The sequence below is a fragment of the Esox lucius genome, chromosome 13 (genome assembly GCF_011004845.1).
Source record: "Esox lucius isolate fEsoLuc1 chromosome 13, fEsoLuc1.pri, whole genome shotgun sequence".
NCBI lineage: Eukaryota > Metazoa > Chordata > Actinopteri > Esociformes > Esocidae > Esox > Esox lucius.
In genome coordinates this window covers 17,143,790-17,169,324 of record NC_047581.1, presented here as the reverse complement: position 1 = coordinate 17,169,324, position 25,535 = coordinate 17,143,790, and the positions used below count along the sequence as shown (strand labels likewise).

At 42.5% G+C, this 25,535-nt stretch overlaps 1 protein-coding gene across 3 annotated transcripts in view; it reads right to left on the bottom strand.

Moving 5' to 3' along the window:
- Positions 1-338: 338 nt before the first annotated feature.
- Positions 339-25,535, bottom strand: part of cabin1 (calcineurin binding protein 1) — an 85,115-nt gene continuing 59,918 nt past the window's right edge. For 2 of the 3 annotated variants that reach the window (XM_010875963.3, XM_010875964.3), the window contains exons 31-38: positions 19,062-19,225; positions 18,844-18,940; positions 18,027-18,731; positions 16,195-16,269; positions 7,415-7,691; positions 4,935-5,090; positions 4,616-4,818; positions 339-2,231 (exon numbers count right to left, since the gene is read on the bottom strand). In XM_010875963.3, the coding sequence (XP_010874265.2) occupies positions 2,079-2,231; positions 4,616-4,818; positions 4,935-5,090; positions 7,415-7,691; positions 16,195-16,269; positions 18,027-18,731; positions 18,844-18,940; positions 19,062-19,225 (1,830 nt within the window). In that variant the 3' untranslated portion in view covers positions 339-2,078. Of the gene's footprint in view, positions 2,237-4,615; positions 4,819-4,934; positions 5,091-7,414; positions 7,692-16,194; positions 16,270-18,026; positions 18,732-18,843; positions 18,941-19,061; positions 19,226-25,535 lie in introns of all 3 variants that reach the window. The other variant, XM_020052694.3, reaches the window with a different exon arrangement.

The following is a 25,535-nucleotide window of genomic DNA, read 5'->3' as shown; positions in this document are numbered from 1 at the left end:
TACATTGGTGCCAAGTGACTACACATATGCTGAGCAGAAGCTTCACTGGATTTACCTCTGGCCCTCAAGGAAGTGCTGTTCATCAGATACAGCTTTTCGGGCTTTTCGGGCTCCTCTGCATTTCACAATATATTAATTATCTTTTGGACAACAAAATATATTCTTATTATTTTTATATTTTCAGAATTTTATTTGCATTTATACTAATGTTATATAGTGTTTTACAAGTAAATAAACACTTATGGTTAAGATAAATAGCTTTAACCTAAATAATAAACTGGAAATGCATGTTAAAAAAACAAGCAATAAAAATTATAAAGCACACCAAGACCAGGTAAGAGTATAAAACATATTTTCAGATTGTGACATCTTTAATGTTAAAGTCAATTATAGAGAACAGAAAATCCATAGCCTAAGCTAAGGTTTAATAGTAGAAGAAAAGCCTTAGACACAAGTGACCTCTCAGTCATGATACATTCCCATGTGAAACTCTGAAGAAATACTAAACGTTTTTTACACCAAAAAATACAAACATCCACTTATAGGTAGTCAAGCAAGACTTTAAACTTCAAAAAGCCATACAGAATTTACAAGAAACATATGGTAAATATCCTTTCCTAATAAAAATAATAATTCTATCATGTTCCTCTGAGTAAATTTTTAACATCCCAAACTGATCAATAGGTAATGCATTTTCTCTCAATTACGAAAATCCAACCCTTACATTCCAATGCCAGCAAATTCAGTAAACACGACTGACAAAAGTAACTCAATTAGCATTGTCTTGCGCCAAACAGCACAACCATTTCTACTGATCTACCAGTGAATAAAAATAGTATAGGGATTAGTGTTTGGCAAAGGGGCATAACATAAACGTTTAGATACGTTCTTAGATGGCTCCTGGACATGATTCTGTACTCAATGACATAAGACAATGACAAGTTAGTTCAATTTGCATTTCTTGATTTGACTAAAGTAGAGGCGTACTTACCCCAACCTTAACCCTTATACATGTGCTCTACAAATGTAGCCTCATTTGAAACTGTATGTACAAAAGCTAATTCAGACTAACACAAAAACACCCGTCTATTATTCTGAGCCATGCTGGTGACCGGATTTCTTCCTGGTAAAGAAGGCTCCTGCAAGCTAGAAATCCAAACAGACACAAAATCAAGCAAGACTTGCAATAATACAGTTAAGTACAAAAATAGAACATAAAAGTCAATTCAAAAACATCCCACATGGATAGTAAACATATCCAATCTGCTACAGGTTATTAGGCTTTGGACTAGTAGATTCCTCAACATTGCATTAGAATCCCTATATTTAAACACCTAATTTGCCGCTAATGGCCCTAATAGAATGTTATTGTGTATGAAAATACAGGTCACATACAAATTTGGGTTCCTTTAGATTCTTAAATCAATGCCTATGGAAAACAAGTTAGCTGGTAGCAGTGATATGTTGCCATGGCACATATCAGGCTGAAGCACCTTTGTGTGCGATGCTGCACCCCAACAACAAGGATTTTGCCGAAGTAGGGGCATACAGTATTAGCAGGCAGAATTCTACTCTCCATCATGGAAGATGTAAAAATCACAGCCAATGATACCAACTGTATTGCAGGCTAAAAATGTGACTGCATAGCAACAATCCACCAATTCCGACTATTTCAGATACAGTAAGTGTCATTCAGATCACCATTGTAAACCTTTTCTCATTATAATGTGAAATAAAATGCAGAGCTTGGATAGCTGGCAGGTGTGGTAAGTGTAAATGGCACTTCGTACATTTATCGTACATTTGTTGTTGAAATAGAAATATATAGAAGTCATGCACAATTTCAACAGTTTCTAGAGAAAAACATTGTAATGAGCGACCAGACCAAAAGCTTTCCCCTTTAGAAGCTTTTTACCATTCAGCATAAAAATACAAGATAGACCTATTAAACCAACACATAGCTACTATCTGAAGTGACATGTACCGTTCCACTGTCAAGGGGGGAGGTGGCGGGGTTAGTAATAGTCCAGGTTGGTTCAGTCATGTAGCTGAAAACGGAACAAGGGACGCAGATTAGCTCAGACATCCATATAATCATCCTCCTCATCTCCATCGTCCGACTCGCTCTCCAGAGAGGACTCCTGACTGGAGGTCTCCTGCACCTCAAGGGCTGGCTGGATCAACGTCTCCTTCTTGACTGTGGCAGCCGATTGGGAGGATAAGATCACATTCTGAACCGGGGACAAGAACAAAGAGCAGGAGGGTTTAGTGTGACTAACAGACAGGCTAATGATGTTCAGTTTGTTCAGATCAAAGGGCAGTACCTATTAACTAACTTGCCCACGCATCTTAGACTGCTATACCATCCTAGGCCACACCAGCATTATTATCTATTATGTTCCATAGTTAATATCCTTTTCAAGAAAACAAAGGCATTATCCTACTCATATCATATATATGTCTAAACCCCATTGAACTCAGTGCCTCAGAGATTAATAAGTTTAAATGGAGATATTATTCCACTTGTCCACACCATAACACATTTGCAAAAAAAAAATTATAAAACAGAAAAGTCAAATATCTTAACTGGAGAACACCCATGAGTTCATTCTTGTTGGAAACAACCACGACAACCTGGTTAATGGGTTGGGATAGGATCTCTACCACCTCGGGTTGTGCCAAGTACTCGTACAGAAGTATCGTTAAGGATATGAAAAGTTTGACAAATTATATAACTATTTAAAACCATACATTGTCGTGACACTCACAGGGTGCAGAGAGCCTGTCAGTAAAGACTAGGGTGACAAGTTCATTAAGCCTGTCTGCACTTTTTACAAACTATATAATTATTAGAAGATAAAATGACAGATGTAAACATAAATGATACAAATGTTTTGGCATAATCTAGGTGTTTAAATAGAAATTATTTCACCTCTGAAAAGTGGCACAAACATTATGAGGTAGTGTGTGTAGATGGCAAAAATATACAACAACTATAAATTAAATCTATCACAACAGATATTACTTTACACTTGAAACAAACACTAGTAAAATTTGTAAATGCTAACTTTGCAAAGCAAGTGTTTCAAGGGGTGAGAGTAAATAAGCTTAAACTGGCTAGCTACGTTAGGTAATGCCAGCTGATGGCTAACCCAAGCTGATGCTGGCTAACGCCAAGCTATAGCTAACACCAAGCTAATTGTATACATCACTTTTGTACAGTGCCATTTCTAATCGTGATTAACTCAGATTCATAGCTAAATAGCAAAGCCCACCTGTTTGGTTCCGTAAATCCTTTCCTTTTAGTCTAATTTACAATTCATTACTTGCGGAGTACACCAGAATGACCACATCACAGAGAGGAAGCAGCAATGTCAGTAGGTTTGAAAGCGCTGCAGGAGGAATGGCACGTTCAACTGAACTTTAACAGCTTTTAAAGAGCTTGGAGTAAGAGCCACCCACAAGACGATGCATGTGGGGCACACCACACAACAAGGCCCCTGCCATCTCCAAGAGTCCTTTGACACTCCAGCCAGGAACCATTTGTTGGGACACGTGGAAACCAAAAGCGCAGAGGGGAATCGAGTAGATATTATTTTTGGGGATAGATACTACTTTCTCTAAAAATACAGCAGCATCCAATCTCAAAGACAACAATGTTTTATAATAAGAGACATTTCAAATACCTGTGCCATTTGGTCTTGAACAGTTGAAGTGTGAAGAGAACAGTGGCTAAGGATAGGGCAGAGGATACATTGTGTATTTCTATCTTATTTTAAGAGTAACTGGATGCAGAATGTAATGCGTACCGTATCTGTATGTTGATTGTTTCTCCAGTTTGGTTCAAATTTTCTTTTTATTTCTTTGATATTATATTGTTTATGTGTTTATGTATTTTTTTTTTCAATGTTCTTGTAACTGTCTAATTTACTAATTCTGAGAAAGTTAGAAAGGGAACAAGTGCTATTTTCAATTTTTTAACTTTCCAATGACATCAAGCACCAATGGATACCTTTAAACAAGCACCAATGGACAGTCAAGGCCCTTAAAACCTTTTTATACCCATCCCCAGATCTGTGTCTTTCCCCAAGGTTTGCTTAAAAACTTCTTGGTACTCCTTGTAGATAATTTGCTTTGGAATTCATTACCCTACAGAGGAAATTATGAATTCATCCTGAAATCCAGTCTTCATCCTGAAATCATGTCAATCATTAAAATGCACTTATGTTATTTTATGCTTGTCCGTTTCACGTTGATGGACTTGGCTTATCGCAGAAACGCCTCTGCAGGTTTGGAATAGTCCAAGACGGACAAAGCAGCCCTTATATTTGATAAGAGTCACTTTTGGGCCAGTATGAAGAGTCTTTTGACCTCACAGCTTTCCTGTCCAATAAAGCATGAAATTAGACCTGAAATATGCCAGCGCGGGTAACAGATTAGTGGTCAAGAGTGTTGAGCCAGTAAACCAAATATTTGCTCGTTTTAATCCGGTAACGATGTGAACTCAATCTGCTGTTTCACCACCGAGCAAGGCACTTGCAGGGATTCATGAAGTCGCTTCGGACAAGAGCATCTGCAAAATGACTCAAATCTAAATAAAGGACAGTGAGAGCACCTTGAGTCTTTGCTTAGTTTCTTCTGAGATACTTCCTTTGGGGGAGAGCAGGGTGGGTGTAGGTGGGGTGACGGTGATTTCCGGGGGGAACTTTGTGACGACGGAGGGGATGAAGAGCTTTGGCATGTTCGGGGGTATGCGGGACCGGATGCGACTGGGGTCTGACATCTTAGACAGCTCACCCCTGCTGTACATCTGCAGGTCTGAACAATATAAGATAGAGACATGTGTAAGAGATTATGACAACATCTCACATGGACCGTGCCCTTAACTAGAATGGCAACTTTCTTAACATTATGCAGTTTGAAATGTTTCTTACCTGAGCAGGGTTGTGTTGCACTACAACATGCAGGCTCTTCATGGTGCCAGCTTGCAGCCTCTTGCCCTGGTGACACAGTTGCCAGCTTCATCTGTTGGCAAAGATGAGACTCCTGGGGTCTATAAGACAGGACCCCTGGGTGCTTCTCACGTTCCTCTAGAGAAACAAAAGCAACAATGTATCTGGATGTGTAACTGTACATACAGGATCCGCACACGCACTCGCGCCCACATGCACTCGCGCCCACATGCACGCACACAGTCAGGCACGCACGCAGGCACGCAGGCACGCGGTGATAGAAAGCTAGATGGCAGGCTCTTACTCATATACATTTTCTATCCAGACAAACCAAGCTACTGGGCTCATATATTGTTTCAGGTTGCCTCAAACTATCCACTAATGAAAGCTGGAGGGAAATGGGACAAACGACGCAAAACTATGCCAGAGCCTGCTTGCCGGTTACAGGAGATCTCTAAGTGTGATCATGTAGTAGTGCTTGGAACAGCAAATACAATAATCAACTCTCTCTCTCTGCCCAAACTATTCACTGAGGTTGCCAGGGAAACCGGCAGATTTCAGAGCAAAGCTGCCCGATGCTGGGCATAGATCCTCTTTGCCTCACACTTTGTGAATATTTATGTTGATGATATCCCCTCTAAAACTGGTTTCAATAACAATGATAAAAGTGGACACCCCATCTGTGTTTCAGTAAAAAGCTGACATATTCGGAAGGTGTACAACAGTCGAGCAAAGATCATGAAGCATTTAAAAGTAAAACATCTATTCATTCTAGAAGAATATATTAATTTCTGTCCATGTATACATATTAAGTATTCCATCTGTAAATGCTTAAATATTTAATATACTGAACAATCAGTATGGTGAACTAATGAGGCTAGACTTCCTTTGTTCATAGCCAAGAAACATATCATCAGAAGAAAAGTGTTCCAAGTTAAAGACCGATCATTATTTCAAACACTTCTGTTTGTAATACCAACATCTCTAGGCAGATACATGACTGAATTAATCGACTAGAAAGCAAACCTTCAAAAAGCTCAATGTGTAGTTAGTTTTGTAGCAGAGCTTTGACTGGACAAGCATGCCCCCTGCTGTCAGGTAATCAAATTACAGACATTGAGAGTAACCATTGTGAACGTACTGGATTCCTATAATTTGATATAGAACCCAAAATCTAATTCAAAGTAAATATTCCTGCTGTTAGTATAAATCTCCCCCCTTCAATATTATAATTATGTATAAATAGAATGATTAGATTCAGATAATTTTTTTCTTCAATTATTTCTGATACTGAATTTCATTTTTCCCTTATTTTATTTCCAGTTAATCTTGTATTACCGTCTTTCCCCTACATTCCAAATTATATTGGAGAATACCTGCAGTGGTTTGTGCCATAACGCAGCAAATAATGCTTGTTTTGGTCTCCACATTTTGAAAAAGTTTGTTGCATAATGTTTTTACCTTTTTTTTCCCAGGTAAGTGTGACATGGCATATCTACCCAAATCACCTAGGATCTTGTATATTTTCCCAGTACTTCATAGCAGCCTTAAGAGATCGACTAACCTTACTTAAACACTGCATTGTATATTGGTGCTTGACTATGGTGATGTGTTATATGCATGATTTTACATGCATTGTCTCTTATCTAATTATATCTGCTGGGACGTCCTGACCTCCAGAAGGACCAGACATTGGTTAATGTTTGTACGCAAGGCTTTACTGCAGAAAAGTCTAAACTATTTTACCTATAAAGTTAATGGGAGAAACTCTGGTAACCATATGACCTTAAACTGTCTGGCTCTAGACATAGCAAAGCCTTATTCAAAGTGAGGTGAGAAAAGCTGTCGGCCACCACATCCCCCACACTCACAGAACACCCTTTAGACTAAGTAGGCAGTTTGGTGCCTATAAGGCAGTTCAAATGTTTCATACATGACATTCTTAATGAGAACCGTGATTGCTTTTCTCGATTGGTCCATTTCTTACCCAGTTTGTTGACTGAGAACACAATCTAATTTACAGTACAGAATGACTTGAGAGCAATTAGGTTAACTGCCTTGTTTGAAGAGGAACCACAGATTTTTAACCGGCTTCGGTCTAGCAACATTTCAGTTAGTGGTCCGATGCTGTAACTGCTAGACTCCTGTCGCCCCAAACCAAAACATATCAACCATGAGTGGCAATTCATTTGGATTCTTAAATATGGTTAGGTAGGGGCTTTGACTAAATCTGATTCTGGATGCATTAAAGAAATGCTATAAACAGAAATTGTCAATTTGGATGCAGTTAATTGGCAGAATTTCTCAAAGACATTATCTTTTGCCAAATAATGTTTTGGGAATACTAATATCCCTTTCAAACTAAAGAAATTATATCTGAAAAATCAGAGATGGTTGATGTGGAGATGGTGGTTTTACTGTTCTGTTGCATTAGACATACTGAGAGGAGGGAGGAAACTGACCTGTTTGAGGGTGGAAGGCCATAGTTGAAGCAGAGTGGATGGGCAGGATGGCTCTCCTGTGCTGAGGCTGGACCTGCTCGTTGGAGCCACTAGCTGGAGGTCTGGGCACTTTGCCCAGGGGCTCGTGCTGGAGCTTGGCTTGGCTGTCCTGGAGCTGGACGGACAGGGGGTGACAGGCTGTGTGGCTAAGCAAGACCGGTGTAGGCAGAGAGGAGGGAAAGAAGATGTCACGGTGATCCTTGGTGTACTTGGGTGTTGTTGGAGCATCCCCAGCAGACTAGGAAAGATGAAGACAGAGCAGGGGAGTAAGGAAGAGAAGCACACATGACCATTAAACCAGACCAGCAAACCTGACCCTCATTGACCATCTGCAGTAGAATCTAATTTCCCCTGTACAGAAAGAATGCTGATCGAATGTGTAACTTCATAGTGTAATATGCCTACAAATGTAACTAAATCACAAGGGAACAGTCAGTACATCAATTGTGCCAGTAGTGTGCAACAAGTCACTAAAGTAGATTTTATAGTAAGAAAGAAGAACCAAATCAAAGGTGAAATGAAAGATTGAACATGAAAAATGTAACAAAGAAGCATAAAGAAAAACAACGGTGAAAATTCAAAATGTCAGAATAAAATGTAACAAAAGATTCAGACTGAAATTGTCTGTGCACAATGTTGGTGATCTCATTGGATAGAGATCAGTGCATCCTCTGGCTGTGTGCCACAATCTCTTCAATCTGCTGTCGGAAACTGGCCATTTGTTCTTTATCCCAGGTTTCGACAACAGGGATCAAGGATTTCATCCACAGAGAACCGGCACTCAGTGCGGCAGAAGGGAATCAGGACCTGATTGATGCAGCAGAGAGTGCTGGCTGACAAATGAGCCAACCTTATCTTCCTTCTCATAGACACCAGCGTTTCACCTGGGCCTGCTCTTGCTTTTGCGCCGAATGGTGCTTGGCATGGCCTCATCTGTGGGTAAGCAGGTCTGAAGCAGGCTGTGCTGTCCGATACGGAGTCACTGCTGTTCTGTCAGCTGGGGGTCAGACACAGGCTCTGCTGACCTGTGCTGGGACTCTGGTTCTGGAAGCTGGTCCAAGGCCTCAAATTTGGTTTTACAAAACTGACACTTAAAACAAACAAGATGATCAGGAAAGATTTGGAGGCAAAGGTTCAGGCAACTGTACCCTTACTAGGGATATTTTTTTAATCTGTGAAAACTGGGAGCTTCCACAGTGCAGGGGTTGAAGACTTACGCAGGCAAGATATTTCCAAAAAATGAAACTAATTTCACTTTTCATTCAAACAGAATTACATTTCAAACGTACCATTTGTAATTCAACAATAAGAGAGAAATAGTCTGGGGTATGGATTACTTGAGGGACAATTTACTAACATGAAAACCGTGTCAACCTAAATTGGTCCACGTACTAACCGCCCAACACATCAACACAGTCCAAGACTACACCCCTGCCTGCCATACTCCCATGTGTGTTTTGAGGACCACTTGTAAACAAGAACTGCAAAAACAACCTGAACTATCAGTCCCCTCGTTTCCCACAGACGCTGTCATGGCAACCATTGAGAACATAGCAAATGGCAAAATGCAGTATCTGTTTAGTTGTTCTTTCCAAACAGGAGAGAATTGGACTGAATAATGTTCTCTAAAAGCAGCTGAATAGGAGAAGACATTGGATAACAGGTAAGGAGTAATTAGAAGCAAGGCACAGATTTTTTTAAATAGTAGTAAGGCTTATCAAATTAAAGGGCATATTTGTTATCTCTTGTTCCATTAACAGTGTCTACATAAAAAGTGTGTTTCTATTATCAGTGATGAAAAATATCCAAATAATGACCCTTCAAATACTTCTGTAAACTTCACAGGGCCAGTATAATTTATGGATATTCATAGGGAGGGCATTTACATGTGCATTCCTCACTGCAATGAGTTAAAAATCGTATATCCGATTTTTACGTGGTAGTCACCAATCAACTACATTACACAAAAACAGTTTTGTATGCAAGCTATGTCACCAGCTTATATGAACAGAAGTCAGAATTACGCAGTCACTTATGAAAAGGACCTTTAAGTGTTACGCAGCAATAACAGCCAAAGAAAAACCAAATGTACAAGACAGATTTTCAATAGCATTGTCAAGACTGCTGTTCAGGTTAACATAATTACCAAGTTGCCACATAACACAAGGTAAGTCTGGATCACTTAGCTGATAAGACACTGTAGTTGACTGTAGTGTTGTTTGCACAATCCCACTGCGGGGACCTCCAGTCACATATTTCTCTGAGTCAGTGGTTTACAGGCCCCCTGAGGTATTCACACAAGCTTCAGCAAACAAACCAACCAACCAACCCCCCAAAACCTCAAACTGCAAGAGACCCAGTGCAGATGCACAGCTTAACGCAGATCATCAACAGCAGCCCCTGCAGGGTGTCAACACTCACTCTGAAGTTCCTTAGAAGAGTAATAAAATAAAAAAAGACATATGAACAACATGAAACATTTGCTCTGAGAAACCGTACCTGACAGGACTGCAGGCAGACTCTTCTGTGTAACCTGCCAGTTGTTATCACAATTTATTGGGTATAATACAACGACTGTTTAGAACCAGACTGGTTTCAAAACATGATTGAGACCACGGATGGTCCCCCTCTGCAATTATTGAGATGGGTTTGAAAGCAGCTTATCAGTTCTGTGTATGCCATCTCCTGTTCCGAACATTGTTTTATTATTAGCACTTTTTAATTTAATTGTCTCTCTAAACAAGACATAGTTTAATGGATGACATTGCTTCTTTGAGCGCTAAAGCTTCATGATTTTCCTTCATTTAGTCTGTGAATGCAGCAGGTGGCACTGAAGCCTTTGAGATGTGACCCAAATTCCTGATAAGGAGGACAGTATTCTGAGGGCCCATAAGACCATGGTCAGATGACAGTAGGGGTTGGGTTATGTCTGGTTGGACAATTTCTCCAAACATCGTTAAGAGATTATATTATCATCGTCATTTTTATTTACGGGTTGGGTGTGTATGGGTTTGTGCACACAGTAGTACATTTTTTAAATAATGCAATATAAATTACTTTATATTACAAACATTGGTTAAGGAATTGTTACAGTCACAAACTGCATACACACACCGATCAGCCATAACATTACCATTCCTAAACCCTTTTTGCTTTGTGGCAGAGCGCATGTCATCAGGGAATACCGTTGCTATGAAAGGGTGCACATGGTCTGCAAGAATGCTTAGGTAGGTGGTGCGTGTCAAAGTAACATCCACATGAATGGCAGGACCCAAGGTTTCCCAGCAGAACACTGCCCAAAGCATCACTCTGCCTCCTCCGGCTTGCCTCCTTCCCTATAGTGCATCCTGGTGCCATGTGTTCTCCAGGTAAGCAACGCACATGTACCCAGCCATCCATGTGATGTAAAAGAAAATAAAATTTATCAGACCAGGCCACCTTCTTCCATTGCTCCGTGGTCCAGTTCTGATGCTCACATGCCCATTGTAGGTGCTTTTGGCAGTGGACCAGGGTCAGCATGGGAACCTTGACTGGTCTGCGGCTACGCAGCCCCATACGCAACAAACTGTGATGCACTGTGTGTTCTGACACCTTTCTATCAGTACCAGCATTAACTTTTTCAGCAATTTGAGCTACAGTAGCTCGTCTATTGGATCGGGCCACACAGGCCAGCTTTCGCTCCCCACATCCATCAATGAGTTTTGGCCCCTGTTTGAACCCTGTCGCAGGTTCACCGCTTTTCCTTCTTGGGCTACTTTTGATGGGTACTGACCACAGCAGACTGGGAACAACCCAAAAGGGCAGCAGTTTTGGAGATGCTCTAACTCAGTCACCAAGGCATCACAATTTGGCCCTTGTCAAAGTCGCTCAGATCCTTATGCTTGCCCATTTTTCCAGCTTCTAAAAAACATCAACTTTGAGGACAGAATGTTCACATGCTGCCTAATATATCCCCCCCACTGACAGGTGCCATGATAAGATAATCAGTGTTATTCACTTCACCTTTCAGTGGTCTTAATGTTATAGCTGATCGTTGTATGTGTGTACTGTACGTATACACAGTGTAAGCCGCTGACAACACCATATGAAAAAAGTGGTTGCAAACTTTCTTTAGGCAGATCACTTCCACAATAATTAACAGCGACTCTGGAACAAGCGGTTTCTCAAACATCGGAAAGAATCTTAAAGATTGCAGATCAATAGCTGCTAAGGTAAGAACACAGGACAAGCAGTAGAGAAGTGGGCCCTCTACAGTTGACAGTAGGAGTGCTCCGATCAGGATTTTTGGGACCGATCACCGATCCCCGATTACTGGAAGCTGTATCACCCGATACCGATCACTGATTACTGGAAGCTGTATCACCCGATACCGATCACCGATTACAGGGTCTATTTGAAGCCTTCTATTTATCATGTAGCATTATTTATTAAGCTATATTTAACAACAATGTACATTAAGTATTACAATTAAGAGTAGACAACTTATCATGAATCGACAACTGTGTATTTATTTGCAAGCAACATATTCAGCATATTAACTTAGCAGCCTGTGCTTAGTTATTTGGAACAGCTTAGGGCTTGACAAATACAATTTTCCTGTAGAATATAAAATAAAGTTAAAGACAGAACATCTAAACCTAAACTGCAACAAAAAAGGCTATAGCCAAACTATTATTTTGAGTCAGTCAGCCATTCGTTTTTCTAATAGACTTATAGGACCACAGGTGCACAGCAACAAAAAATACAAATAAGTAACAACTTCCATATCTGTATCTATCTATTAGCAGCCTGTGCTTGGTTATTTGGAACAGCTTAGGGCTTGACAAATACAACTTCCCTGTATAATATAAAATAAAAAGCCTCTCTCTTGATAGGCTGGCCCAGTTGTTCCTGAACACTTTGTAGTCGGGAGTAGGAAATCGGGGAGTGTTTGAAATGACCGACGATGCGTCTTCCACAGGCGATTATATCAGTGATGTTGCGTTGTGACATAATTCCCTTGGTCACGGCGAGCTGGAGTGAATGCGCCATGCACGGCAGGCTGGGTAGATTGCTATCCCTCATGGACCTTTCCATGTTCTTTGCGTTATTCCTTAAAATAACAACTTTTTCCTTCGGGATTCCCCATGCTCGAAACATGTCGCTGAATGCAGCAGCAATAGCCTCCGCGGTGTGTGACCCGGAAAACCCTTGAGAGTGTAGAACAACTTTTTGTAGTTCGAAGTTTTGATTAATAAACTGCGCAGTGAGGCTCAACATGGACATGGGACATGCACTCCAAATGTCACTAGTGAAACCAATTGATGTTGTTGTCCTTCATAAGGCTGTCGACATGTGTAAACACTGTTTGGTAAGACTGCGGCAGGCACACATCAGTGAAATATTTACGTCCTGGCATAGTGTAACGTGAATCTAAATAGGACATGAGTCGCCGAAACCCTTCGTCTTCCACAATAGACAGTGGCTGGTGATCTAGGCAAATTAATTCCATTATATTGTCTGTTATTTCTTTATGCTTCTTACTGTCCCTGCTGTAGGGCTGCTGTCTTTGAAACGTTTCTGTTACCGACAGCTGAGTGAGTGGCGCGTGAGTTGAACTGTCTCCACTGTCTCGCGCTCTCTTAGCGCTAGCTAATTATGAAAACTCCTCATATTCCTTTACGTGACTAACCTTCAAATGTCTGATGAGGTTGGTGGTGTTAAAATGTTTTGCTTTTTTTCTGCCTTGTGGGATTTGCTTGGTACACACATTGCAGATTGCTAATGCATTGTCTTTTTCACACACCTTGTAGAATTGCCAGACCGGTGAAGCCATTTTTAGCAGCGCGTAAAATCTTGTCTCGCGAGTTTTGCGTCATCTGATCGGCCTTTCTGGATCGGCCTTTATAGAGACCACCGATCAAACATCCCAAAGCAATTATCAGCCGATTGTGATCGGCGACCGATCAATCAGAGCACCCTTAAGTTGACAGCTGTCAAATAAGCGATTTCCAGTGAGATCATATTGTAATTTCGTTTCAGAATCTGTGCAAAAAACTATTCACTTGACTTATGTTCTCAGGTCTAGACTAGAGACATTTCCAGGGACAAGTGAAAGCAGAACAGGCCATGACAACCAGGCGCAGTATTATTATAGTACAATCTCTGTTACTAATATTTGTGTCTGCTTGTTAGGGCTAGGGCTGATTTTATGGATTTATTGTAAACCTACAGTGGATATAAAAACGCTACAAACCCCTGTTAAAATACCAGGTTTTTCTGATGTAAAAGAATGAGACAAAGATAAATCAGGTCAGAACCTTTTCCACCTATAATGGGACCTATAATGTGAACAATTGAAAAACAAACTGAAATCTTCGAGGGGGGAAATTAAAAATAAAAACCTTACATTTTTGTTTCTGTTTCCACTGACATGCGCCAAGGTCAGTCGGCCACGGCCAAGTAGCCCGACTCTCACTTAGTGCCAAGCCCCCGACTTTAGGACTTAGGGCGGGGTTTGCCGATTGACGCGTTGTGGTGTGAAAACGCGGCATGTTGTTCTATTCGAATGGCGATGTGTATCGTTTGCTTTAGTCATCTCGTAATGTTTTTCATCCGATCTAACAAACAGATCCCTGATAAAATAAAGAAAATTAAGCAACAGTACAGGGAAGCAGAGACTCAGAACGGAAGGAGTTGGAACGCCCGAAGGGGATACGATGCCACTGACTCAATAGAAAAACGGAGCGCTGAGACCGAGACGTAGCCTGTAGAACGTATAACACAAAATAACCTCAGAATTCTCCCAAATCCTTCCATTAAAGATAGTTTTGACAAAATACTTATTAAACTGGTTTAGTTGCAGTGTCACGAGTGTAGGTGGAGAAGGAGCCGGTCGCAGGAGTTGAGGAAGAACATTGTTTCATTACTTAGGTTCAACACGGTTGTTTCAGACTGGGTGTTTTGTAAAAGCACTTTGTGACAACTGCTGATGTAAAAATGGTTTTATAAATACATTTCAATAATTGATTGAGTGACTGATAATTTAATAATTAAGCATTTTCTGGGATATTTTTCTTAATATATGTGGAAAACCAGATGAGTTTTGACTGGTCAGCCATGACCCATAAAATTGTGTTTTGAAAGACAACTTGCCATGGAGAACTAAAGAAGTGCTGAAACTGCTCAACAACAACTATAGTGCATTTAGTAGTGATTATTTATTTTTTAAATAGAAGACTTATTACATACTACAATGGACTTCCGGTCTGCAGTGAATCGTTTGTTAATTAAAATGAGTATGTGCTATGTCTCAGAAACACATTTGCAATGCTATGTAAGCATTATATTTAGTTACCTATATGATTTGTGTGGAGGCTGAGGCTTATGAGGGTGTTAACATTTCTGAATGGCTGTGAATAAGAGACGTCTACTGAAAGTGTAAAAATAGAAAAACAACTAATAAATGTTCCAAAAAATCCTTACTTTCATGTATTGTTCCTGCAGTTGTTGTATGTGATATACTATTTGAAGTCCTAATCTGTGCATTTATGTAATGTGAAAAATAAAATATATTTTTTAAAGTTCATTCTAAAAATAGCTTCTGGGACACAAATTCACATTCAATTGTGCATCAGCAAAGTGAATGGAATCCGATCTGTCAGTTGAGCTAGTCCTTCACTGTCTTAAAAGGTCATGGTTCGTGAAAAAACAAAAAGGTGGTCCTGAATAAGTCCATAAAAGTTTTAGAAATTCAAGAATCTTTCTCTTGAAGCTGACACCGCTAAATGTTTGAAATTGACTTATTTGTTAGGCTTGTCCAAGTGCTTTGTCTGTGATGGAAAAAATTAAGATCAGCTGCTGAGGCTGCAGAAGAGAACAGTCAAGGCAGGAAGAAAACTGTGAGAAGACGGCTTTAGTCACTGTCACAGTTCACGAAGCAGTACCAGCCTAATAGCTACTGCTGCCAGTTAGCCCCAATGTTTTATTGAATTAAACAGTAGTAGGCTTAGGCTAAGAGAAGTGGGGATTTGGGGGAACATAGACTAGGCTACTCGCAATATATCCTAACATGTCGACAACACAAGGCAATAGCAATTTAATAAATAGACATTTGGTCAGTGCTTTATAATAAGCACAATTAATTATGTATCACAAAAAAGTAAGTGAATGCATACAGGGCACAATTCTTCTCAGTCCGCCCCTGGGGGAGATCTTAAACTGGAGATGGTTTTGCATCCTTACGCTTTCTCTTATTACAGCTGACTATATCCAGAGAAGTTATCAAATGGCCTAGTCAAGTATTACAGGGACCCTGAATTGATGTTAAATTATATTGGACAATCCACATATAGATAAAATGTATGTAGATTATCTGCAGGATAATAACAATGTATTGCTGCAGGAGACCTTAAGGATTGCAAGAGATATTTGACAGTGAGAGATTTGTGCCTATTTCTCATTCATGTTAAGCAGAAATCAGTGTGAAATCACACAATACATAATTTCAAAACTGAAGTGATTGAGTACACAACCAAAACAACAACAAGTGTGTCCACTTCCACTGTGCATTATGTCCATACAAAATGTTTACATGTTGTTTGTTTGGGATACATAAAGGTATATACCTGAATGACCTATAGATTTACTCTGTACGTACAGTACCAATCAAAAGTTTGGGACACACACATTCAAGTGTGCGTCCAAATGTTTGACTGGTACTGTATGTGCACACACACTGTGTGGGCCAGGTTATCTCCTACCTGTCGTTGCGCTGACATTGCCATCTGTATCTGGCAGAACTTCACTGCTTGGTCCAGGGCCACGTCCTCATCCACCTGACCATACCAAGCGAGAAGAGAACAGAGTTGATCAGAGCAGAACAACACTTAACACCATTCACATAGCCACATTACTAACACACAGCAAGGAGACTCTCATAATGATGGTGGCTGTGGCAACAGGAGAAGGCAACCCATATTTGGCCACTGTGTGGAGGCTGGCTGCTCTCTGTCAGTAGATGTGTGTATCTGTGTGTGGGAGTCAACAAGGAGATGTTGCTGCCGCGCACAAGAAGCAAAAAAGAAAGTAAGCCTCGATGTTCTCCTCTCTCTTAAATAAGCAAACTCTCCTAACCACTGCAGAATAGGGGGGTTGCCTGTAAGTAAAGCAGCCGAGGGGAGTTGACAAAAAATAAAAAGAAGCACAAGCAGATATTTAACACTGTCAAAGAAACATAACCCAAAAAGGTGGAGCAGCCCATTGATCCAGTTGCCATGGCTACAAAGATTGGGACAACCAAGGAGTGGCTTCTGAAGGGGATGATGCTCCAACAGGACAACTACTGGATTATCCAATTGGGATCCCTAATTACGATGACATAATGAGCAGTGGTGATTTTATGTAACTGGATATAGGAAAAACAAACATAAGTAGAGACAGTTGACTGCTAGGGCGGAGTTCATTTTCTCATCTCTTCTACTCGCTCCCAACAGCGAGCATAATGTCTGCAGCTGAACTAGCACAGAAGGTGATACCGGAGAACACACCCAAGACAGGGATGCTGACAGGCTGCTTTTTCAGTATTACTACAAGGTGAAACATACATTGTGTATTTTTGAGAAGGCTTATTTTACCTTTCAAAAAGTTAATTGTGAAACTACTTCTTTTTTTTTTTTTACAGAATGATGGCCACAGGAAGTGTTGACTTTAAGGAACCTACCATAGCACAGCTTTTTATTGCATAGGCAGATATTAAAGAGCAAGCTCAGGTAAAGGGAGGGGTTCTAGGAGGTACATGTAAATAAGCTGGTACTAATCTGGTGTTAAGTGTGCAGCAAGAACCAGCAAGTCTGGTGTAACTTCTACAGCAAGGGACATTTTACCAGAGCTAAAGCATTCTCGAAATAAAATCCCATTGCAAATGAATACAACAGTGTATTTAAAAATCAGGTAAATGTTATAAAAATGTAAATGTTGTCCTTATAACGGTTGTGTTTTAATGATCTACTGCCTCATTGGCTTATATCCCCTGTTTGCTAAGACACATTTCTGGAAAACACCCAAATACACTATATTGAAAACACACCATAAGTCTCACTTCAACATCAATGTTGTCAAAGTAATTGAATTAGCTATATACCTATTCCTCATTACTGAATTCATACTAGACAGACTTGTCAATTTGGATACATCACAATTCTGAACGTGGATATAAAATCAAGAAACATGCCATGCTCAGCGTCTTAAAGAGGTTTAGCCACCCAGAACATTGCCTCCAATGCACACGTACCAGTGCAGCATGGGTTAGAATTCAGCCTGTTGTTCTTTCATCAAGAACACTCCTCTGTCTTTGCACATTAAAGCATAACAATGTCAGAAAACACCATCTTAAATAATTTTTTTATCATTCTTCCTCCATGAATACTATCAAACTGATCGTGTGACTTTGTATGACCATTTCTGGAATGGAGCTCTCAGCAGATGCACCAAGTATTATTCAGAGAGGTTCAGTATTGACAGAAAAAGAAATTCGGCAGTAAACATGGTAATCAGGAAGGTTTGAACCAAAATAAATCATAGGAGTACAGCATACCTGTTTAATGAGCATGTATGTTTCTGACATGATATTCTCAATGCGCCCCAGATCATAGGTCATGACCTTTTGACCTTGTTGCCACACCCGGTAGGCATCCATTAGAAGTGTTTTGCCTGACTCCACATCATCAAGGAGCTTCCGCTTCCTGCTGGGTCTGCGTAGTCCCTGCTCTGCTCCGGGAGCTAACAATGGGCCCTTAGCTAACGAACCCATGAGCTGGTGCTGGAGGTTCTGCTGCCTGGAGCTAATGCTCAGTTCCTCCAGAGAAAGCTCTGGTGTCCGACCACTCAAAGCCACTTTCTCCTCAGGCTCACGGACAGTTGTGGGGGGCTCAGTGTCTGGGTGGCTGCCCTGAGAGTCTAAGGTCCTGAAAGAATGCCCCAGGTGGCCATCATCCAGCTCCATGGGCACCTCTGGCCCTGCTCTGGCTCCCTCACTCGCAGCAGCTGCCATCTTCCCGGATGGCGTAACTGGCTGCTGATCCCCCTGTACTCGCTCTGTGGCCAGTAAGGCTGGCTGTGTCTGAGGGGCCTCCTGGGGTTCGGAGTCCGGGCCTGGGGCGGTAACCTGAGGGCGCTCAGTTAACCCAGGCTTCTTCGGCAGTCCGTGACTGCTATCTTCTGCACTAGGCCTGTTGGATGTGTCGGTGGTAGTCATCTCCCCCATGGAGGGCGCAGACACTTTGGAAGTCTGCTCTGGAACCTGAGAAAGAACAGAGCCTGTCACAACACAAGCAAGAGCACATCAAATCTACAAACCCTATAAACTATGGAGCTGTTTTCAACCCCTCTCCAAGTGTATAGAGGTTCCATACCCCGGTGAGTTTGTTCAGATTATCTTCCAACACTTTTACAGCTAGGAAAAATGCTCTCTGGGCCAAAACCTGACGATCCACATCCCGCAAATACTTCCTTCAAGACACGAGAGGGAGAGAACAGGAAAAAAGGAGAAAACCTCAGGTTATTCACACAAAAACAAAAGAACAAATGTTGCAATTAAAAACAAAGGGAATTTGTTAGATAAATGCCTTACTTTCCCTGGTCAGGGGTTCTCTGGAGCATGAAAGAAACTTTGAGCAGTGTGTCGTGGTCCTTCAACTGAGACAGCACTTCCAGCAAAAGGACGATGGATCGGTTCATGTGAGATGCAAAACTGCCGGGGCGATCAATCTCATCCACTGGAATACGCCAGATGCCCTGGAGCAGCGAGAGAAGTAACAGCTTAGTTACATGGCAACCATAGTGTGCATGGTCAACTAAATAGTATTTTCCAACTGTTTGGTGTTAGCATATCATGGAGCCATGCCGTTTCCACTTACAAACTCACAACGCCAACAGATTGCACTGGTGGATTTCAAGTTTTTAAATTATAATAAAATAATTTGAGTAGGATGCTGACATAAAAACCTTTCAGTATATATCCATGTATACTAGCCACATGCACACCCTAATTAAGCATATACAGATTCATTCCAAGATTCATTACCAATTTGCGCTGGTGGAACAATATTAATGGCAGCTAAACAAATCAAATCTCATTGATTATTGGCCTGGAAATTAAAATAAACGAGCATTCATGAAGATCAAGAGATGTTGCAGGCGCACACATTTTTCCAAAATTGTAATTGGTCTTCAAACTTTTAGGAGTAGCATGTTTTTGAGAGACAGAGAAATCAAGTGCTGTATGTCAACCTGGACTCTTGTTGTCAGAGGGAGGGAGTGGTGTGTTACTCAACTGACGTGTGTGTGTGAATAAAAGACACAGTGTGTGTGTGTGTGTGTGTGTGTGTGTGTGTGTGTGTGAATAAAAGACAAAGTGTGTGTGTGTGTGTGTGAATAAAAGACACAGTGTGTGTGTGTGAGCGAGTGAGAGACAGAGAGAAAAAATGCTCTGCGTGTATGTGAGAGGAAGTATAAGGTGTGTGAAAGGTTGTAAGGCAGGGAGAACAAATGTCTGAAGTTATCAAATCTGAAAACTTAGGGGGAAGATGGTTTGATACATCTTTTTTCAAACTCACTGCCACAATGACATGCAGATTTTGCAGGAACATTTGACATTTTATTACTGCCAAATCTCAGGTAGGCCTTGAAGACATGTTTAGAAAAATTTTGACCACCCCTGAAAATTTGAACACCTCATGTTGACAGGAATATTCCGCTTGGAATGTACAACAAGCCAACTGGATACGGGTAAATAGATAACCCCATGTTAGAGTTGTTTATCTGGTTTCTCCAAGATGTAGCACCTTAAGTGTCTGCAGAAGTGTTGATGTGTTTGTGGGGAGGGGGGGAGCAACCCCCCCCCCACACACAATATTACAGAATGCTCAATTTGACCCCACCCCAGAAAATAATGAAAATCCCGGGAAGCATTAAGCTTAACCCCCCAATACGACACAAACCTACACCCTTGAGTGTGTGTGTTGACAGGAAATATATGTAAAATGCAGTAGGTCCAGAATAGAGAACCATGTATAACACTTTATTCACCAGGTACATTAACATATACCCAGAGTTTTACTTACTTAGTTCTGCAAGTAGATATCACATAAGGATAGAATATACAAATTCTACTTATGTCAACATACATTCATGTTAATTCATGTGCAAAGTGGCGAGTATAAAAGTAATCAGGAACTCTCAAGTGGTTTCCATGTCTTCCTTGCAAATTCACCTCCTCGATGTGCAGGGGAAAAAACATTTCAATCCACTACGAGGCAGGTGTTTTGCATCTTCGGTTGATTTGAGTATGGGTTGAGATGGGTATTTTCTGGTACATATTTACTTTTAAATATTTTATTTGTCACATTTCATTTGCGTGTACTCTAACCTTCCCCATGTTGACAGATAACTAAGGGATTTTGGCATGGCTTTCATCTCATAAGTTGCATAACCAGTGGTGTGCCTACTAGGTGATATCTGTCATGTTTTCATTACATCTGAGATTGTGAGAGATGGTCCGTTTTTTGGGAACTGGAAGAATGACAGAAAACAGGCTGGAACAGTATACTGCTATAATGACATGTTGAATTTATCAGTGAAAACAGTATAGAGCTGTTCTATAGAGTGTACAAGAGTGGTCAGAGAGATTTGGACTGTTTTGATTTTTACAGAAATGCCAACAATATGTATGTCAGTCTCTCCTGGATCAGAGTAAAGGAGAGATTGACTGCATCACTGTTGTTTTTTGTGTGGGTTTAGATGTGTGTGTCTATGTGTGTGTGTGTGTTGGTGGAACCATCAAATCTGTTTAGGGAAATGTGAAGCCATGGCTTTGCACGGATTAAGCTGTAGCAAAACAGCTAAAGCAGGTTAACATGACTTTAACCATACATTTTCTGATAAATAAAAAAGGAAAAGGAAAATCTAACCACTAGCTAGAGAAATTTTTACTTGGTTTATGTGTCACTCAGGCATCAAGAGAGGGGCAGTCTTTCAAGTTCAACATTTGTCTATATTTTAAAATATTAACAATGGTTAAATATTTTCTGAAAACCAGACACTTTTGATGATTCTATTCCTTTTAAAAATGTGTTCAAATATATGCACTTTGTTTTTCTAAGAGAATTCATTTGCTCCTCATTTTCATTAAAGTAACCAAGCAGATCCATATCCAGAGATAATAACACTAGCAAGTGCATTTTGATAAAAAAATACTGGCACCTGATTGGAATTGACCCCAGAAACCAAGTACACTATCTGCCTTGCCCTACCAAATGAGTTACACAGGACCTTATTTGTTGCTCATAGCGGCAAATGTTTACAAGCTATTCAGGGGTAGAGTTATTGTTTGTGTGAGATTGAGATTTGTTAAACCACTGGCCCATGCAAAGAACATCCTCTATCAGATGGAATTCACAATGTATAATTTGAGCAGGCAATAACCAGTGCAACATAATAAAGACTCCATAAAAAATTCAAGAAGAAATGAAAGAAATTGCCCTTTGCTTTGTTACTGCCGGCTAACAGGAAGAATACAAAAAGCGAGAAACAAAAGAAATAGGGCAAGGTGATTCCTGACATTTTACACAACCTATAACCAAAATACAGGTATCAGGTCTTTGCAAAACTTCTCTGAATTAGTAACACATTACTAATTCAAAATGCCAAGAGTCTCCATGGTTAAACAACACTTCCCCCCCACACCTCCCAATTTGCTAATTACTTAAAGATACAGGCTATACATAGCCTTGCAAAAGTATTCAGACTCCTGATCAATTCTCTCAGACTCTGTATTAGAAGTGGGTATTGCCTGGGAGCTCAAGATTTAGTAGCTAAAAACAAAGTTCAAAAATAAGTTTTATGAAAATATTGTGTCAGTAATTTTTAACACAAATGTATTTGGGATATGTAGCATTCAAATATATTTCTGGAGTGTACAATTTGCCAAATATTCAGTGTGCATTTTTAATTAACTAGTGTAATGTTATTGGCTATACCCTAGCCTGCCAAAGTACATGCTCACATTTCTAGAACATTATCAGAAGTGGAATCAGAAGGGGCCGGTGCAAAGAGGATCGGGCGGCAGTCGAAGGCAGGGGCCTAGACAACCCGATCTCTGGACACAGAAACTGGCTCTAGGGACGTGGAATGTCACCTCGCTGGCGGGGAAGGAGCCTGAGTTAGTGCGTGAGGTTGAGAGGTTCCGATTAGAGGTAGTCGGGATCACCTCTACGCACGGCTTGGGCTCTGGAACCACACTCCTTGAGAGAGGATGGACTCTTCACCACTCTGGAGTTGCCCATGGTGAGAGGCGGCGGGCTGGTGTGGGTTTGCTCATAGCTCCCCAGCTCTGCCGCCATGTGTTGGAGTTTACCCCGGTGAACGAGAGGGTCGTTTCCCTGCGCCTACGGGTCGGGGATAGGTCTCTCACTGTTGTTTGTGCCTACGGGCCGAACCGCAGTGCAGAGTACCCGACCTTCTTGGAGTCTCTGGGAGGGGTGCTGGAAAGTGCTCCGACTGGGGACTCTATTGTTCTACTGGGGGACTTCAACGCCCACGTGGGCAACGACAGTGACACCTGGAGGGGCGTGATTGGGAGGAACGGCCCCCCTGATCTGAACCCGAGCGGTGTTCAGTTATTGGACTTCTGTGCTAGTCACAGTTTGTCCATAACGAACACCATGTTCAAGCATAAGGGTGTCCATCAGTGCACGTGGCACCAGGACACCCTAGGCCGCAGGTCGATGATCGACTTTGTTGTCGTCTCATCTGACCTGCGGCCGTATGTCTTGGACACTCGGGTGAAGAGAGGGGCGGAGCTGTCAACTGATCACCACCTGGTGGTGAGTTGGATCCGATGGTGGGGGAGGAAGCTGGACAGACTCGGCAGGCCCAAGCGTACTGTAAGGGTCTGCTGGGAACGTCTGGCCGAGTCTCCTGTCAGAGAGATCTTTAACTCCCACCTCCGGCAGAGCTTCGACTGGATCCCGAGGGAGGTTGGAGATATTGAGTCCGAGTGGACCATGTTCTCCACCGCCATTGTCGAAGCGGCCGCTCGGAGCTGTGGCCGTAAGGTCTCCGGTGCCTGTCGAGGCGGCAATCCCCGAACCCGGTGGTGGACACTGGAAGTAAGGGATGCCGTCAAGCTGAAGAAGGAGTCCTATCAGGCCTGGTTGGCTTGTGGGACTCCTGAGGCAGCTGACGGGTACCGACAGGCCAAGCGGGCTGCAGCCCGGGTGGTTGTGGAGGCAAAAACTCGGGCCTGGGAGGAGTTCGGTGAGGCCATGGAGAAGGACTATCGGCTGGCCTCGAAGAGATTCTGGCAAACCATCCGGCGCCTCAGGAGAGGGAAACAGTGCCCTACCAACGCTGTTTACAGTAGAGGTGGGCAGCTGTTGACCTCAACTGAGGATGTCGTCGGGCGGTGGAAGGAGTACTTCGAGGATCTCCTCAATCCCGCTGACATGTCTTCCATTGAGGAAGCAGAGGATGAGGGCTCAGTGGTGGACTCGTCCATCACCCGGGCTGAAGTCACAGAGGTGGTCAAGAAACTCCTCGGTGGCAAGGCACCGGGGGTGGATGAGATCCGCCCTGAGTACCTCAAGTCTCTGGATGTTGTGGGGCTGTCTTGGTTGACACGCCTGTGCAACATCGCGTGGCGGTCGGGGACAGTGCCTCTGGGATGGCAGACCGGGGTGGTGGTCCCTCTTTTTAAGAAGGGGGACCGGAGGGTGTGTTCCAACTATAGGGGGATCACACTTCTCAGCCTCCCCGGGAAAGTCTATGCCAGGGTTCTGGAGAGGAGAATACGGCCGATAGTAGAACCTCGGATTCAGGAGGAACAGTGTGGTTTTCGTCCGGGCCGTGGAACACTGGACCAGCTCTATACCCTCTACGGGGTGTTGGAGGGTTCATGGGAGTTTGCCCAACCAATCCACATGTGTTTTGTGGATTTGGAGAAGGCATTCGACTGTGTCCCTCGCGGCATCTTGTGGAGGGTGCTTGGGGAATATGGGGTCCTGGGTCCTTTGCTAAGGGCTGTCAGGTCCCTATACAACCGAAGCAGGAGCTTGGTCCGCATTGCCGGCAGTAAGTCAGACTTGTTCCCAGTGCATGTTGGACTCCGGCAGGGCTGCCCTTTGTCACCGGTTCTGTTTGTAATTTTTATGGACAGAATTTCTAGGCGCAGCCAGGGGCCGGAGGGTGTCAGGTTTGGGGACCACACGATTTCGTCTCTGCTCTTTGCAGATGATGTTGTCGTGTTGGCCCCTTCTAACCAGGACCTTCAGCATGCACTGGGACGGTTTGCAGCCGAGTGTGAAGCGGTGGGGATGAAAATCAGTACCTCCAAATCCGAGGCCATGGTCCTCAGTCGGAAAAGGGTGGCTTGCCCACTTCAGGTTGGTGGAGAGTGCCTGCCTCAAGTGGAGGAGTTTAAGTATCTAGGGGTCTTGTTCACGAGTGAGGGAAGGATGGAACGGGAGATTGACAGACGGATCGGTGCAGCTTCTGCAGTAATGCAGTCGATGTATCGGTCTGTCGTGGTGAAGAAAGAGCTGAGCCGCAAGGCGAAGCTCTCGATTTACCAGTCAATCTACGTTCCTACTCTCACCTATGGTCATGAGCTTTGGGTCATGACCGAAAGGACAAGATCCCGGATACAGGCGGCCGAAATGAGTTTTCTCCGCAGGGTGGCTGGGCGATCCCTTAGAGATAGGGTGAGAAGCTCGGTCACCCGGGAGGAGCTCAGAGTAGAGCCGTTGCTCCTCCACATCGAGAGGGGTCAGCTGAGGTGGCTTGGGCATCTTTTTCGGATGCCTCCGGAACGCCTTCCTGGGAAGGTGTTCCGGTCCCATCCCACCGGGAGGAGACCCCGGGGAAGACCTAGGACACGCTGGAGGGACTATGTCTCCCGGCTGGCCTGGGAACGCCTCGGTGTCCCCCCGGAAGAGCTAGAGGAAGTGTCTGGGGAGAGGGAAGTCTGGGCATCCCTGCTTAGACTGCTGCCCCCGCGACCCGGCCCCGGATAAGCGGTAGAAGATGGATGGATGGATGGAATCTAACA